General features: G+C 33.4%; 1 protein-coding gene across 2 annotated transcripts; it reads left to right on the forward strand.

Annotated features, from left to right (window-relative positions):
* Positions 1–7317: 7317 nt before the first annotated feature.
* LOC132303393 (non-functional NADPH-dependent codeinone reductase 2-like) lies at positions 7318–18750 on the forward strand. 2 transcript variants are annotated; one of them, XM_059800628.1, is made up of 4 exons: positions 7321–7677; positions 8066–8312; positions 9607–9786; positions 18282–18739. In XM_059800628.1, the coding sequence occupies exons 1-4, from the start codon at positions 7364–7366 to the stop codon at positions 18504–18506; spliced, it is 966 nt and encodes a 321-aa protein (XP_059656611.1). In that variant the 5' UTR covers positions 7321–7363; the 3' UTR covers positions 18507–18739. The 2 variants fall into 2 exon arrangements, with proteins under 2 accessions (XP_059656612.1, XP_059656611.1); XM_059800629.1 differs by lacking the exon at positions 9607–9786 and having other exon boundaries at positions 7318–7677; positions 18282–18750.
* Positions 18751–19095: the final 345 nt, after the last annotated feature.

Here is a 19095-nt window from a genome sequence, read left to right on the forward strand (position 1 = left end):
TAGTTGTGAGTGAGATGGTTATGCAATGATTTTTCACTAAATATAATATTAGGAATTTGATAGATTATGCTTAGAGAAGATAGACCATACTACACCTTTGAGTAGAGTAGTTAAGTAGATGGTTTATGCTAATTGAAGATAGTTCATGCTTAGTTTTAATTTTATATTATCTTCTAGCTAAATTAATATATGCTTGTAACCATGATTAATTTCTTATGCATGTTTCATATCTCTCTAATAAATTGATGCAATTGACTGGTAATACAACGTTAGTGTGAAATCATGTCCCTAGTCTCTTCTCTTATATTTTCTTCATTTAATTTAATTATTGCATTTAATTTAGTTCATTAGATTAAATCACTATTCCATCATAATTTGTTTATCCTATTTCAAATTAATTTAGAATTTAAGAAGTCTGTTAACAACTTAATTAATATAAGTTTGTTGGGTACGACACCCCAACAAGAAGCCTTATCTGCAAAGATTTGTGCGCTTGCGGGTGGTTATATCTAAGGTTACAACAAGTTTTTGGCGCCTTTGCCGGGGACTTGTTTTAGTTCTTAACAGACGATATTAAGTTCTATAATTAATTTCTTACTGTCTAAATTTTCTTAAAAATAAATACTTATTTTAATTGACAATCTATCTACATATAGTTTTTGTTTAATTTTTATAGCACATGGAAACAAAAGGACTATATGAAGACCTTGAAAGGGAGCCATTTAAGTGGAAGCACGGTTGAAACTTCTTTGGAAGTCTTCAAAATGGCTCCAAAATTGCAATGCAATAAAGAAAAAACAAAATCCAAACACAAATAAGAGAGCTATGGATCTTGATATGAATGAGCCTGGAGATTGTTACAAAACAGTTTCATCAACACCAGGTTCAATCTCAACTAGTTCATTTACTCAGTCAACTCGTGCAATATCAACACCAGGTTCGATAAACCATGGTGACGACGACTCACCGGCCATTGACGAAGGTTCACGTGACACTTCACGTCCTATTGGGCGAAAAACAACCAACAAGGGTCGTAGAAGTAAAGATATGGTACAAAATCACTTATTTCTTACATCGTTTCAAGGATTTGCCCAGCAAAATAAGTTGATGGACGATTTGGCACTTGAATCTCGTACGTTAAAAATGAAATCGAAATTCAATTTGGGCATGGAGCAAGAACGGACATGGCGATTGGAGCTTAAGCTGCAAAAAGAAATGAAATTAAAGGAGATTGAGGTGCAAAAACTAATTAAGAAGATGGAGATTGAGCGAGAGCTAGTTATTTGGGAAAGACAAATGATGGAAAAAAATCCAAATGATGTTGCAACACCGGTGATGAAAGCATGGATCGAGGATCGACAAAATGAAACTATGGCGCGTTATACAAAAAAGGGCAATTAATTGTAATGTTTACAATTTTTTTTTTTTTTACATGTGCGTAAGTATTAAAGTATTATTATTTTTTTTCCCGAGTTGTATTGTTTTATTTTATTTGTAGGAAGCTTTTTAATGCACTCTTTCTTTTATATATGTAATATTATTGTTTTTTAATATTATTTTTTTAAAATATCTTTTCTCTAAACATATAATCGGACCAAATTAACAACTATAGCCGTTAGCATTATAGTTGTTGAGAATAAAACCGTAGGGAAAAAAATAAATAAACAATTAAAAATATTATTTTATTTTTTAAAAAGCAATAAAGTGTAGAATGACAAAAATGAGTGCACAACAAGAAGTTTTACTCTCCAAAATAAGTGTAGAGCCATGTTAGCACAATTGCTGACGTGGCTCTACACTTTAGTTAAAGTGTAGAATGAAAACATACCCCTGCGCTGAGTTTGCTCTTAAAGAACCTATAGAAAGGGCAATTCCCAACCTATCTTCTGCAAAAGGACAACTAAGCATATAAAAGACACAATTTTTTACTTCTGAATTACAAATATATGGAAAGATATTTTTGAAGGTTGAGAGCTCGTGTTACAGAAAATCGTAGCATTTGTTTTCCTCTATGGTTGTAACTCTATTCTTCCTTTTTTTAAAAATAAAAAAATCAAAATCAATATATATGTATAAATTCATCATACTTAAAAGAAAAATTGGTCGTTAAGAAAATGAAAGGCATTCACCTTCTCTACTAGGGATACTTAGGTTATTAATTTTCTTGTTGAGATGGTTTTTACCTCTCTTGTTGTGTAGCTATTGGGGTTTCTTCATGATCTCCATTTCATTTGTGTGAGTTGTGCAGCGAAATATATTGTGGAAAGTTTAAGTTTTTATTTAGAGAGGATTTAATTAAGTGTGTCTCTATTTAATTATTTCTACTAAAATTACCGATTAATTAAACAATCACATGTAAAATAAAAGCAAGTAAAGTTTATAGTGATACCGAATTTTAGCGAGGAAACCAATTGGAAAAACCTCAAGGTTTTGTGCGCTATCCCAAACATAAAAAGATCCATTATTTATGAAGAAAAGTACACAGAACTTTGACTCAGACTTAAATCCCTTCACTCTACCAAGACTCAATCTGCTGAATGTCTCTAACTTTGCAACTTCTTGTCCAATAGCTCTAGACTTCAGACTAATGCCTATAACCTTGTAAGAGGATTACTGGTAGATCAACAACACTCCACAAGTGCCTTGATCCTTTCAAAGTGTCATTTAAAAATTCTTCTTATTTGAATCTAAATTTGATGTAGAAGAAATAGATCTGTTTTCTCTTATTGTTGTATATATAGTGTGTATGCTCTTAAAAATCTCACAAAAAGGATTTTACAAGAAATCAGAAGTTTAATGCAAAAAGCCACCCCAACCTAGATGAGAAAACATGTTTATATATATAGACTTTCAAAAATCTAGATATACTCGAAAAAAAAGTTAAATTCATGCACAAGTTTTTGGAAAGAAGTCTATACCAAATAGGAAGTTAAAATAGATCAAGAAACTAAGTTACTAAAAATTTTCTAAAGAACTTGAACTAGTTCAGAGTAGTTAAACCGATTCAAGTTGGCCAGTGTTGATTTTGTTTTAAGAAAATTGAAGTATTGACCGATTCAGCTACCTGGAACCGGTTCAAGTTGGCCAAACTTGAACTGAAAGTTAACACTTAGAAAATTTTTGTAGTTTTGAAAATCTCATGTATGTAACTGTCCTAACCTTTTAACTCAACTTCCCAAAGTGTTGTTCTTACCTTTTTGTAGGCTTTCAGCTATCGACACGAACAACTCTTCTACTTCTCAATTGATCTCGATCTTAAATTTTAAACTTGGAAATGCAAGTCGATCGGACTTGTTTTGATACCGAAAATAGCCAATTACAAAATATATATCTCACAATTTGTTTAGGACTTTGTTCATAGAAGAATCAATTAAGGGATCAGTGGATGTGGCCGCTTCCTAAAATTTTTATTATTATTTTATATACAAAATTACTTATAATTTTCTGAGTCGGCCACTCCCAATGTTAGGGGCCTCCTTATTTGGTTCCATAGGCCTATCTTTTTGTAGCTAGCTTGTTTATTTGTATATATATTTATTTATTTTCATATAAAGACGCATGGGAAATGGCACATAACATCACTAATGACTAAAGACTATTTTTTTCCATTGGCAAGAAGAAACTCATGCTGGAAAAAATGATTATGATAATTCACGTAAATCATTTGCAGTTACATATATGACAGAAATCATTATTCAAAAAAAGTTGGATCATAACTTGGAGGCATGTAAATGCTTCTTGAAGATAGTCGAAGCCTCCCATAAGGTGCAAGGGATCATGTCAGTTCTATCTCCCGAATTCAACTAAGCCTAGACTCGATCCAACCACAACATATTTGTATGATAAACTATTGGGTGCAAACACTTAATCTCTTTTCAGAATGTCCAAGTATGAAAATAGAAGGGAAAACTTCTAAACATGCAGTTAAGAAAACTAGAGTATGAGAGGGATTGAACTTCTCCACAGTTCATCCATATGTGATCCATACTTTAGTGAGAAAGGTATGGTCGTATATAGACCTCATAAAATGAACCTCATAAATATGTTTAAACCTCGAGATATATGATTTTAGAATATTCATGTTCCAACACAATGAATTTATATAAATACATTGATGTATTGCGCTTAAGTTAAAATGGTCCATTCCGAAAATGAAGTTAGATATATACATTCATTGATAAATGTAAAAATATTTCCTTAGTTGATACTTGAACCACCCAAAATATAGTATATACATGTAAACACATTTAGAACTTGACTGTTTAGGGGGTATGAATCAAAATAATTATACTTTAATTATATATAAATATATTTTCAAAATTATTAATTTTATTATTTTAAAACATTTTTCAACAATCCCCCACTTGTTTTAAAATAAATCTCAAAAAATTGGAAATAAAATCTCATTACTTGGGCATTCACAAAAGTTATGTGCATGAATAAATCAGAGCTTACTCGAGAACGTTAGTGGACGAATCTTGAACTAACGAACCCATATGGGCAAACCAAACTTGTCACACACATATTCCTTTTAGAGATTGTTTTGCATCTAGCTCTGCACTTTTAAGGTTTGTGCTTCATCCCATTTTCTCATTGAGAGCTCTAGAAATAGCCTGAAGTCTCACAGAAGGTGACTAACATTCACTCTCAACTAGGTGAATCTATCAGGAGTGTCTTGTAGTCACCCCGACAAAAAAAATGTCAATAGGTGCATTAAGAGACAAATCTTATCTTCCAAATTATTACAAGACTTTTTGCACTACTTACACCATAAGAAAGAGACTATCAAGTTTCACAGTGTAGTGTACCAATAATAACTGTCATCTTGGTTCATTTTTCCTATTGAACCTAAGAAACTCATCAGGTTAGGTATCCCCAAGTACAGTTTATTTCCAAACTCAATCCCAATCCCCTCGATGTATTTAAGATCATCTGTCATCAAAGAAATACTTGGGCAATGGGTCTACCACATTTATCAAATACTTTATGGCCTCTATACCATAAGTAACTAAACCCACAAATGATGATCATATAGATGAATTTCTTGAGATCATTCTCATTGTATAATATAGTTTCATATCACAATAAAGTGAATGCTAGTTTTATTAGCTCATAATGGTACATATACCAATCTCAAAATGAGTTGCTCGTTCCTATCTCTTTGTAAGAGAAGATAATAACAACAGTCATTCTCTCATTAACTCGAGAGTGCTAATAATGCAGTCATTCTCTCATTAACTCGAGAAAGATAAGAATTCAACCATCCTCTCATTAACTCAAGATGGCTAAAAATTCAATCACATGTATCCTCTGGTTCTCTCTTTCTTTCCTCACAGTTTCTCCTTCTCCCTCTCTCTGCATCCCTCTTTTCCTCTCTTTGATATAATTCACGTAAAACCCTCTTTGGCAGACTAATACACACATATATAGTTTACATAACAACCAAATTCTAATCCTATTATACTTATAACTTACAGAAAAAGAAAAGGAAAATAACTATAATAATAATTATAATAATAATAGTAATAATCTGCATATATATACCATATATATATATATATATACACATATATATATGTATTATTATTTAGTTATAATAATAATAATGCATAGTTATATATATATCTAAAATACACCCATGGGTTATAATTCTTTCCCATCTAGGCTCCTATTTAAGTAGTCTATTAGACCTATTTGATTGGTTCATTACTGCTACAATGCGGTAAGGTATGCATCATAATCAAAGAATAATCAATTTAAAATCATAGCCACATAATCAAAGGATAATCAATAGTCCATGATAGGTAATTTTTGCCTGAAGTATCAAGGGCCACAAAGTCAAGCTTGGTAAAGTTCAACATTATCAGGAAACAATAAATAACACTGTTAGAATCACATATTTATTATTGAACTTAGGTATGCATCATAATCAAAGAATAGTCAACCTATTTATCATAAAAGAACAAGGGACTTGGTGACTTCAGGCCACAAAGTCAAGCTTGGTAAAGTTCAACATTTTCAGGAAACGATAAATAACACCGTTAGAATCACATATTTATTATCGAACTTAGGTATGCATCATAATCAAAGAATAGTTAATCTATATATCATAAAAGAACAAGGGACTTGGTGGCTAGTTAACTCAACTTGCTCCTTAAAGGACCACCATTGCTCCTTAAAGGACCACCATTTGATTCCCCAACACCCCCCCGGCCCCATTTTATGTATGAATCATATTTCAACAAAAAGTACCCCCCTCCATATATATGAATCATATTTCAACAAAAAGTATAATCATATGCGCAAAAATTTCGAGTTCGCAAAGAGTATCAAGTTTCCATAAAATTTCAGGCTCACAAAGTATATATTAGTGTGTGCAAAACTCCGAATTTGCAATATTAAATATAAATAATTTAACATTTTCAGGCTCAACAATTTTAAGAATCAATAAAAGTATTATATTATACATGATTATATTTTTTATCTTTTGGAGTGAGACAGAAAAATAAATATATATTTTTTTCACTTGGTTGGGATTCGCGGCCATAACGTCTTCTAATAGATAAGGGTATACCACTAAGAACTTTAGATAAGAGTGATGAAACAAATAATTCAGAGACTGAGAGAAAGTCAATATAATTTTTCCAACTCACGTCAAGGACAAATTTGGTGGTTTTGCTGACAAATGATAACATTGCATTTAAGGAGGATGTCGAGTATGAGATTCCGTTTCGGTGTTTTAGTCCTTAGGTGGACCCCATATCTCTAACAATAAGTTAAAATAAGTGCTGTGTGCCCTTTCTCAGCAAGCTGGTACCCTATTTATTTTTTTATGTTTAATTAATTCAAATAGTGATATTTTTGTCTTTTAGTTCCTTTTGTCAATAAAAATAAATCGTTTGCCTTTTAGGTTCAAATGTTATCAGTTGGAATAGTTGAGCAAAATTATTATTATTATTATTATTATTATTATTTTGACAAGAAACACATTTATACATTAGCAATGTTCTCATGTATATTAGAATTTTTCACATTCTTTTTTAGAAGGTAAGAAAATATTATTTTTGTTTTGTTTTATTTATTATTTATTTCTTTCGTAATAAATCACAAGAACAGAATTTGAATACCAACACATCCGTTCAAGAATTAATACTCTATCAAACTAAATAACTAGATAGTGTCAAATTATACCACGTCATACTATGCTTGAAACTTAAATCATACCATCCTCAAGGGTAACAATATTTTATCTTTTAACAGAAATGGGATAAGTCCTACCTACCATTCTGTCATATTTCTAATATATATATACACACAAAAAGAGTTCTATTGTTTTGTCACAAGTGACTAAGAAAATAGAAAAATGGGAAGCAATAGTATCCCAAGGATTCGAGTAGGTTCAACAAGCCTTCCGGTGCTGGGATTCGGAACAGCTGTGTTCCCTTTTGCTGCATCAGAAACCATGAAAGAATCCATCCTCCATGCAATCAAACTTGGCTACAGACACTTCGACACCGCCGCCGTTTACAACTCCGAACCGTCTCTTGGTGAAGCCATAGCAGAAGCTCTGCGTCTTCGCCTCATAACGTCTCGTGAAGGGTTATTCATCACCTCAAAGCTCTGGTGCAGCGATGGACACCCTCACCTTGTCCTCCCTGCACTACAAACCACTTTGCAGTAAGTAATATATATGCATGCAGTACCCAATTAATTAGCTAGTCATATATGAATCGGGATCCTCTCCCATGTCACTTCCTCATCTCGCGTTTATGTCTTTACATTGTGAATTGAGATCCTTTATGCAAGGAATTTACATCGTTTCTGTAATAACTATATTACATCATTATCTTATGATATTTTACTTTGTAACATTATAATGTAGTATGTTGCACCAGTGATATAGGACGAACTAGGTACAGGATGCCCTCCACAGGAGAGGATCCAGATTAAGTCACATATACTATACATGTTGTACTCTTATGTTCCCAATTAATTAATTAGTAGGTATATAACAAATTATTTATTTATTTATTTATTTTCTAATTCTATAATTTGTTGTATTTAGGAAGCTGGGATTGGAGTATATTGATCTTTATCTCATCCACTTTCCGGTGAGCTTGAAGCCGGGAACCGGCTATGAGGTGCCTTTCAATAAGGAGAATCTTGTTCCCATGGATTTCAAGTGCGTTTGGGAAGCCATGGAGGAGTGTCATAGACTTGGCCTCACCAAAAACATTGGAGTCAGCAATTTCTCTTGTAAGAAGCTAGACCAGTTACTTCTAACTTCAAACATCACTCCCATGGTCAATCAGGTGAGTTTTTATATTTTCAGCAAGCTAGCTAGCATCATAATTATGTTTAGCCATGGTAATATGTCATTGCATAATTGGTACAACGATAATTATTTATAAAGTTAGAGTTTGAACAAAATAAAGAGCCGAAAACCCCTCATCGGTTGGATACATTCAATTAGGGGTGATGGACCCCTTACAAGTTAAAGTGTGTGTTGAATGGGAAGCTTTCGGCTACTCCATTTTATTCTTACATTTGAAGTTGGATATCATTACTCTTGGAACAATTTTGCAGTGATTCGAGTCTGAGAATTCTTTACTTATGGCCTATTTAGTACGCGTTTTATTTTTGGTATTTTTTATTTTTGTCAAATACTGTAGCTGTGAATAGTGAAAAAATCATGTTAGGTAAGATATGTTTTATTTTGGGCAGTGTCGAAATGTTTGTGAATAGTGGTAAAAAATCGAAACATCAATATAATATTTTTATATCCTTCAGCATTGTAGCAACGAGTATTGTAACGATAAAACAGTAATTTTTTAAATTTTTCTTAAAAACCTTTTAAATATTATTTTTAAATTAATTATTATATATTTTTAAACTAACCCGTACTAAAGCATGTTTTCAAAAAACTTATTTTATTTTAACGATTAAAGGCAAATCGCAAATCCAATAGGTCTTATTAATGCAAAAGGCTAGTTTTGTTCAGTCATTGACACATTGTCCATTAATAGTCAACAATAAGATAGAGTCGACACGTAGTATGACGTAATATTATTGAAATTCTTGCAAAATTATTTTCTAAAGTGTACTGCGTGTGTTCCAATCGCATAATGTTGACCCATCAGTGCATCGTAGCGGACTAAAATTTCTTCTTACACTCACGTATGAACCTTTTTTCTTCTTCTTATCCCTTTTTTTTATTAAAAGAAAATTTTATGAACTTAATGTCTGTATTTTAAAATTTTTAATTTTTCTTCATTGTAAATTTTTACAAATAATGATATTATATTTGAACATGTTAAAATAAAATAGAATAATTTTTTTACCATGTCTAATTCGTAAGTCCTGAAATAAATTTATGGGCCCATCACTAGATGGCTCAAAGAGAATTTGAACTCCCATTATTCAACTTTATCATGTTATTTATAATTATATCAAATTTTATGAATTACCTGAATCAGTCAAAATTATTATTTTCATATGATATTTTTAAGTTCTTTATTTCTTCATTTTTCAAGTACTAATTAATTAATTGATGTAATTTCTTGAGAAAATGACTGATGTGCAAACCATTATGGCTTTTAATTGAAGGTGGAGATGAGCCCACTTTGGCAGCAAAATAAGCTCAGAGAGTTTTGTGAGAAAAAGGGAATCCATGTCGTTGCTTATTCACCTTTAGGGGCAAGAGGAACATTATGGGGAACCAACCAAGTCTTAGATTGTGAGATTCTGAAAGAGATTGCCAAGGCCAGGGGAAAGACAGTTGCTCAAGTAAAATTTCCATATGCGTGTGTGTTAAGTGTGGAAACACTCCTTTATCATGGTTACAATGCATATCTCATCTCTCTGTTAGGAGAATTCAAGGACAGATTCTGGCAACTTGAATCTCTCACAATCCAGTAAAAAAATATATTATCCCTCTATGTGTAAATCTATTAGGAAGCAATTAAATAGAGCACAATAATCTGAAAAAGATAATCAACATCACACACACAAATGACACAATTAATTTTAGAGTGGAAAAATCTCCCCAGTGTGGGAAGCAAAAAACTACGGGACCGTAGTCCACCGAATCTCCACTGTCAACAAATAATAGGTGTACAATAGTTCTCTCTAGTTACAACTAGAGGTAAACAATCTCAAGAAATAATCTTTCTTGGCAACAAAACATCCTTTAATCAAAGATTAAGGAGAGATCTCATCAAACAGAGGTACTATTCACGAACCCAAAAACTACGGAAGAATACTCGAAATCCAATCTCTACCGTTCAGAATTTAGAGCCTTGTATTGCAAACCCACCCCTGCCAAATTTCAGCTTGATCGGACCACAAACACTTGCTGATCGAAGCTCTTGATGAAATCTTGTCGCACTTGAAAAATTCTGGTTTTTGAAATTTCTCTCTCGTTTTGGCAGCAGAAGAGGCCTCTCTTCGTTACCTCAAAACAGTAGAAACATACAAATATATATGTGTGTATATATGTGGGTTTCAAACCCACATGGGCTTCACTTGGACCATCCTTAAATTAGGAGGGAACCCAGCCCAACAAATCTCCCCCTTGTTGACTGAGTGGGAGGATTCGTCATCCCAACGATCAAGCGGCAAATCTTAAGCTTCTCTCTTGCCAGAGCCTTCGTTAACATGTCTAAGCCATTGCGATCTATATGATCTTTTCAAGTTCCAACAACTTGTCATTAAAAGCGTCTCTGATCCAATGGTATTTCACATCAATATGCTTCGATCTAGCATGAAAAGTAGAATTTTTAGCAATGTGAATAACACTCTGATTATCACAAAACAAAACATATTTTTGTTACTTAAAACCAAGTTCTCTAAAAAAAAAAATCATCTATAGCAACTCTTTATAAGCTTCTGTTGCTGCAATAAACTTTGCCTCTGTTGTAGAAAGTGCAACACATTTTTGCAACCTCGACTGCCAAGAAACGGCCCCACTTGAGAAAGTGATCAAATATCCCGAAGTAGACTTACGGGTATCCACATCTCCTGCCATATCTACATCTGCATAGCCAACTAGCACTGGTTTGCCACTTCCAAAGCCGAGTCTGAACCTGGTAGTGCCTCGAAGATACCTCATAATCCACTTTATCGCATTCCAATTCCCTCTTCCTGGATTTGAAAGAAACCGGTTAACAACACCAACTGCCTGGGCTATGTCTAGCCTTGTGCAAACCATTGCATACATTAAGATTCATACTACTGAGGCATATGGAACTCTTTCCATATCTTCCTTCTCTTTATCTGTTGAAGGAATTTGCTTGGTGCTTAACTTAAAGTGAGTAGCAAGAGGAGAGCTAACCACTTTAGCATTATCCATTTTGAACCTTTCAAGCACCTTTCCAATGTATTGCTCTTGTGATATATACAACTTTTTCTCTTTTCTGTCTTGATAAATACGAAGACTAAGAATTTGTTTTGTTGGCCTCAAGTTCTTCACAATAAAGGATTGACTTAGCTACTTTTTCAATTTGTCAATTCTTGAAAGATTCCTGCCAACAATCAACATGTCATCAACATATAACAATAAAATAACAAAATCATCATCACAGAATTTCTGCACAAATACATAATGGTCAGAAATAGTCTTCCTGTAGCCTTGTTGCCCCCATAACTGACTCAAACTTTTTATACCACTATTAGGTGCTTGCTTCAAGCCATAAAGACTTTTCTTTAGCTGACATACATAATCCTCTTTTCCTTTCACCCTAAAACCCTATGGTTGCTCCATATAAATCTTCTCCTCCAAGTCACCATGAAGGAAGGCAGTTTTCACATCCATTTGCTCAATCTCTAAGTCTAGGCTAGTTACTAAGCCAAGAACCACACGTATAGAAGACATTTTCACAATTGGAGGGAAAATCTCATCAAAATCAATGCCTTTTCTCTAACTGAATCCTTTGACAAGTAGTCTAGCTTTGTACCGTGGTCGTGAAGTGTGTTCTTCTTGCTTCACCCTGTAAATCCACCTGTTCTTCAAAGCTCTGTTTTCTCTAAGCAACTTCACCAGCTAAAAGATATGATTGTCATGTAATGACTGTATCTCATCTTGCAATATATCAACCCACTCTGTCTTATGTTCATCTTCTATGGCTTCTGCATAACACTCAGGTTCTCCTCCATCAATCAGTAACACATACTCATCTATAGAATACCGAGTAGAAAGGTGTCAGTCTTTAATAGACCTCCTGAATGGAACATCTGGTGGTGTCTCTGGCACTAGCAACTAATCAATCTCAATCTGTAAAAGAGCATCACTGTCACCTAGACCCTGCTGGTCATCCTGAACATCATGTTCAACATGTGCTAGAAAATCTATCAAAGAAAGTGGATCCAAGTCAATCAAACCATCATCGTACTAAGGCACTGCTTTATCTGTTTTCTCAATATATTGTATGGTTTGATTTTCCATAAACACAACATCTTTACTCCTCACTAGTTTCTTGTCAACTAGATCATATAACCTGTTGCCAAACTTATCCAGGCCATACCCTAGAAAAATTCATTGTCGGGTCTTCACATCAAGCTTAGACCTCTCATCTTTGGGAATATGCATAAAAGCCTTACACCTAAAGACACACAAATGATCATAAGAAACATCCTTGCCAGTCCAAACTCTGTCACCTACATTAAACTGAAGAGAAGTACATGGTGTGATATTAAAAGCATGTACAGCTGTACTCAAAGCTTCACCTTAAAAGAATCTTGGCAATTGTGCCTGTGAAAGCAAGCATCTTACCCTCTTAACTAGTGTCATGTTCATCCTTTCAGCTAAACCATCCAACTGAGGAGTCTTGGGAGGCATCTTTTGATGTAGAATACCCTGCTGTCTACAATAGTCATCAAAATGACCTATGTACTCTCCCCCATTATCTATTCTAACGCACTTCAGTTTATTTCTAGTCTGCCTTTCAACTAAAGCCTTAAATTGTTTAAACATATCCAACACTTGATCTTTTCTTCTTAAGGTATACACCCACAATTTCTTTAAATGATCATCTATGAAGGTCATAAAATAAAGAGAGCCGCTGAGTGATCTCATCTTTATAGGGCCATAGACATCTTAATGTATCAAGTCAAGTATACCTGGCTTTCTTTAAGGAGGGGAACTCTTGAAGGAAACTCTATTATGTTTCCCTGCCAAACAATGAGTACATTTTTTCAAAGATGCACTCTTAATTCCTGATAGGAGATTCTTTTTAGCCAATATTGTCAAGCCTTTCTCACTCATGTGAACAAGCCTCTTATGCCACAACTCAACTGCATACTCATACTCCATTGAATTAATAGTGTCTTTGAAGATTCTTACCTACAATATGTACAAATTAGAAAACTTCTTGCTTCAAGCAACTATCATAACACCCCTAGTGAGCTTCCACTGGCCATCACTAAAGGAGCTGCAATAACCATCATCATCAAGTTTGCCTATAGAAATCAAATTTAAGCGGATCTCAGGAATCTGCCTTACATCTTTAAGGACCAATCTTGTGCCATTATTCATTTCCAGGCACACATCTCTAATACCAATGATTTTGGCCAATCCATCATTTCCCATCTTTAGTGTCCCAAAGTCACCTGGTGTGTAAGATGTGAAGGCATCCTCTCAAGATATAGCATGAATAGAGGCACCACTATTAATAACCCAGCTGGTCTCATGGTATGCAATATTAATAACATCATCATCATAAACAATAAAGAAGTCTTCGAAAGTAGTGGTGGCAACTCGATTATCATCCTTGCCATCATCATTCTTTTTCTCATTCCCTTTTCTCTTTGTTCTCTCTCTCTTCAACTTTTTGTAATGTTTTTGATGTGCCCCTTCATGCCACAATGATAACACTTAACATTAGCAAATGGTGTGTGCCGTCCCAATGCACCAAATTTAATGCAAAAGTGGAATGTAGTGTGGCCAAGTTTGAATTTATAGAGTGCCACTACTACCTCTAACTACTAATATAGCTAGGGTGAGTAGGGATTATCCCAAGGAAAAATGGCAGTATTTATATGGAAACAATGTTAGATTAGTAGGTCAAGTGATCCAAAGATGGTTTGTTTGATTAATTAACTACAATGTCAATTAAATGGAAGCAAGGTAAAGCAATTGAAGTAGAGTAAAATGTAGAAAATAATAGAGAATGGTCTTGGGACTTAGAGGTCACTACTAAACATCACCTTCATAGACACTCAATGTGTAATGAATGAGGGGGATTATGTGTTGCAATACTAGTGTGTGTCATTGATTGAATCAACAAGCATGGATGACTAAATAAGTATATATTGTCTAGACAAACTAGTGAATAGCACAACATATCAACTTAAGCCATTATTCCTTCCTTTAAGTCCACAATCAATACACATCATCAAATTAGATAAATATACTACTTGTATTCATAAGTATGGAACATCAAACAATAAGCATGGATTGTCCTCCCATCAAGAAATGACATGAAAATTAAACTAAGGAAGATGCACAATCTATCAAGAAATGAGTATGAACCATCAAATAAACCTTAAGAGTATTCCATTTAAACACCATGCCTTGACCATCACCAGATTCATAGCATCAACACACATAGACATGCATCAATATCACAAAACCTAGAGATAAACACATGAACATCTATTTTAGCATACATAGACATATGAATAGAATGAAATGATCAATTGGAAGTATTAAACTACACAAATCATGGTAGAAACAAGATTTTTATATATATATCAAAGGTCAAGACAAGAATTACAATGCTAATCCCTATTAATTACAAAACATCAAAGTCTATGAGGCATCCTTAGGGCTAGCTCTAGCCCCAAGAAGATGTTTAGCCATTCATTGATGTTGTCATCCAACCCTCAAGGGCTATCTCTATGCCAGAAATGATCTTCTTCCTCCTTGGTAGAAACCCTAAAAGAGATGAAGAACTTTTCCAATTTATGTATATCTCTCTCTAATCTCTAGCCAAGTCTCCATAATCTAACCAATCTCCTTACTCAAAATAGCCAAAATCCTTATATAGGTAGCTCAAATGTCACACCCAATGGTTAGACCTCGTACACTAGGACCTCCCAATGATTGCACCATGAGCACACATTTAATTTGGCTTGAAATCAATTTTTCACCCAACTCGAGGCAGTTCGATCGATCTCAAGGTTGGTTCGATCGATCGAACCTTGGCGGTGCCTTTTTGGAATAAAGACAAGGCTGAGATATTTTTGGGAAGAGAACAAAAGTGGTAGGTGAGGATAAGATCAAAGATGTTCGATCGATCGAAGAAATGTTGGATCGATTGAAGAAGGCATTTTGCTGAGGATAAAGATAAAAGGCTCGATCCATCTTGGCAATGTTAGAACGATCACTGTGTGATCGATCTGAGCTCTTTTCGATCGATCGAAGAGTGCGTCCTTTCACCAACTTGCTTCCATTATGCTTCTTTCTTCCATTGAGCTTGAGATTGCATCTTTTATGCTCTAATTCAGCTGGATTAACTTATTTTGAGGATAAGTTCCTGAAAAGGGAAATAACATGAAATTAGACTAAAACGGGAAAATAAGATAGGATAAGGTACTAGAACTTTCAAGCTTAAGAGGTTTAAATGTGCACTTTTCAGTGCTCATCAGCAAACTTGTTGGAATTGCTTCTGCCTTTATCTTTATTCTTCTGACCTCTGCTCTTACTCCTCCCCCTATTTTCTGTAACCAAAACCTTTAACTATGAACTGGATCCCTATGATTTCCTTCTCATCACTTCATTCAAAACACTGTTCTTAGCCAAATCAATATTGATTAAGCCATCCGGAAATGAATTAGACAATGACATTATAAAGGTCTACCATTAGTCCGGCAATGTACCACGCAGACACAACCCCTGTACCTCATCATTAAAGTTAAAACCCATTCTAGCTAGTTGATTAATTATTCCTTGGAAAGTGTTCAAGTGATTTGTTATTGGAGTCCCATCTTGGTATCTCAAAGTCATCAAGTGTTTTATCAAAAACATCTTGTTATTTCCAATCTTCCGGGCATATAACTGCTCAAGCTTATTCCAAAGTGTGTGTGCATGTGTCTCTTCAACAATATGGTTTAAAACATTATCATCGACCCATTGTCTAATATATCCACACACTTACCAATGTAGTAATGCCCATTCTTCATCAGATTTATTATCAGGCTTCTCACTAACAAACATCGGTAAATGAAATTGTTTCACATAAAGAAAGTCTTCAATTTTTCCTTTCCAGGTGTGGTAATTTGAACCATTAAAAGTGACCATTCTACTTAAGTTAGCTTCCATCATTTAACACAAGTGATTCAACAATAATAATAACCTGGCTCTGATACCACTTGTTAGGTGAATTCAAGGACAGATTCTGGCAACCTGAATCTCTCACAAACCAGCTAAAAATATATTATCCCTCTATGTGTAAATCTGTTAGGAAGCAATTAAATAGAGTACAATAATCTGATAAAGATTATCAACATCACACACACAAATGACACAATCAATTTTAGCATGGAAAATCTCTCCAGTGTGGGAAGCAAAAAATCACGGGACCGTAGTCCACCAAAACTCCACTATTAACAAATAATGGGTGTACAAGAGAAAACTCTAGTTAGAACTAGAGGTAAATAATCTCAAGAAATAATTTTTCTTGGCAACAAAACATCTTTTAATTAAAGATTAAGGAGAGATCTCACCAAATAGAGGTACTATTCAATGACCCAAAAACTGCTCCAGAATGCTCGAAATCCAATCCCTACCATTCAAAATATAAAGCCTTGTATTGCGAACCCACCTGCCAAATTTTAGCTCAATTAAACCACAAACACCTGCTGATTGGAACTCTTGATGAAATTTGGTTGCACTTGAACAATTCCGGCTTTTGGAATTTTCTCTCTGGTTTCGACAGCAGATGACCTCTCTTCGTCACCTCAATATAGTAGAAACATATATGTGTGTGTGTGCATGTGTGTGTGTGTGGGCTTCACTTGGGCTATCATCAAATTATGAAGGAACCAGCCCAACACTTTCATGTGCACAAAATACTCCCAAAGTAATAATTTGATGCAAATAAATCCCGCCTGACATGTTATGCTCAAATTTGAGACATTTTACACATTATTTAAAAAAATATATCATTTTGTGAAATGACGAAAAAAGCCAAAAGTAAAAAAGGGTTAAGTGAACACAAAAAAAAAGGGTTTGTGAGTACCAAATACCAAAAAAAAAAAAAAAAGGGGGGGGGGGGGGGGGGGGCGTTTGTTGAGTGTGGAAAACATCTCTTTACCATTATTACAGTGTGTATCATACCCCTTACGTGCACAAAACACCTCTAAAGTATTAATTTAATACAAATAAGTTTCACATAACATGATATGCCCAAATTACCTTTTACATATAATTAAAAAATATATATCATTTTTGTGTATATTTTGTTCGATGAATATGAGGATATGTAATTTTATATTTGCACACAATAATATGTAGTTTATGTATTATTTTGTTCCATTCTTATTTGATTTATGCATATATAAATTTATAGGGAAATATGAGTTTATAGATGTTATTAAAATCTATCTTATTTTTAATTAGGAATTATCCAAAATATTTAAGCACAGGAAACAAAAGTGGATGATGAGATACATATCTTTTAAATTTTATTTTATCTATATTTTTGTTTATTAATTTATTAAATAGTGTATCAATATTTGTTTATTAATTTATTATGTAGTGTATATATTATTTTTGAGAAATATAGAGAGTAGAGGAAATATATAGAGAGAGAAAATAACCTTATGAGTGGGTTAAATTTAGTTGATGCGTACATAACACTACTCTACTATGAAAATATATATAATACATAACCCCTTAGGCATTTTTCGAAAAGGCAAAATAACAAAACGAGCATTAAGCTATTATTTTATAAGGGTTGCATATAATACTCTAGTAGTGTTTTCGGCACTTAACTCATATATCTTTAGATATAGTTATATTTAAAAAAATGATTGATTTTTTTGTGGGATTCTAATGAATAGAGTCCAATAAAGACTTTTTTTCATAAGAATAGGTACCCTCTCATCTTTATATGAATAGTGTCCATTACTCCTAAAGAAAAAAAGCTATAGATACTTTTATCATTTGTCTTGCATATAGAGAGAGTAAATTTATAATTGTCTTAACTATAGATACTTTTATCATTTGTCTTGTACATAGAAAGAGTCTATTTATAATTGTCTTCATCTTTCTGCATGCAAAGGTTTGTTTGAGGTGGGTTTATGAGCAGGGAGTGAGCGTTCTTGTGAAGAGCTATAATAAGGAGAGAATTAAAGAGAATCTTGAGATATTCGATTGGACATTGAGCCTTGAGGATTGCCACAAGATTAGTCAAATTTCACAGCAGAAAAGGTATCATGGACTAGAATTCGTATGGGATAAAGGCCCATACAAATCTGCTCTTGAGTTTTGGGACAAGAAGATCTAATTCATGTTAAATATCACAAATCTTGTAAACAAGAAACTGCATTATTAAGCTAAGTTGGCCTTAAATAGCCGGACTTCTAACCCGATACATATTTGTGTGCTCTATATGCAAATCAATATAGCTATCAATATTGATATTAGATTATGTTTTTTTTTTTTTTTTTTTTTTCTTGTAATATAAGTTTATGGATTTTATGAAATTGCTTTTCTAGTACTATTGGTTTAAGACCATCCAATCATCTATTTCGCCATCCAAACAAAGAAATGTTATCCAGTTTATCACTTAAATAATAGTTTTCCAGAAACAAATATATATATATATATATATATATATATATATATATATATTTTCAAATCAATGTAAAAGACAATTATATGAAAAAATGCAGATTTTTCTTTTACTTGAGCTTTGGTAAAACAATTTTCAGAAATTGTCAAACAAATAGGTTTTTATACAAAAATTTTTATTTTTTATTTTCAAAAAAAGGAAAGTGTTCTAAAAAAATTGAATTAAGCAGTTGTTTTCTTTAGACTCTTCGAGTCCCTTTTCCTAATAGAACATGATATATAAAAGATTTACGTGCAAATAA

This window comes from Cornus florida, unplaced genomic scaffold, assembly GCF_030987335.1.
Source record: "Cornus florida cultivar Cherokee Brave unplaced genomic scaffold, ASM3098733v1 CherokeeBrave_3.0.0_Hap2_Chr04, whole genome shotgun sequence".
Classification (NCBI taxonomy): Eukaryota; Viridiplantae; Streptophyta; class Magnoliopsida; order Cornales; family Cornaceae; genus Cornus; species Cornus florida.

What these genes read in the sequence shown, in the direction of transcription:
- LOC132303393 (XM_059800628.1), top strand. Translation starts at nt 7,364, where the DNA reads ATGGGAAGCAATAGTATCCCAAGGATTCGAGTAGGTTCAACAAGCCTT. An exon ending in GCACTACAAACCACTTTGCA is followed by an intron (nt 7,678 to 8,065) that starts GTAAGTAATATA and finishes TGTTGTATTTAG; the next exon opens with GAAGCTGGGATTGGAGTATA. An exon ending in GGGGAAAGACAGTTGCTCAA is followed by an intron (nt 9,787 to 18,281) that starts GTAAAATTTCCA and finishes CTGCATGCAAAG; the next exon opens with GTTTGTTTGAGGTGGGTTTA.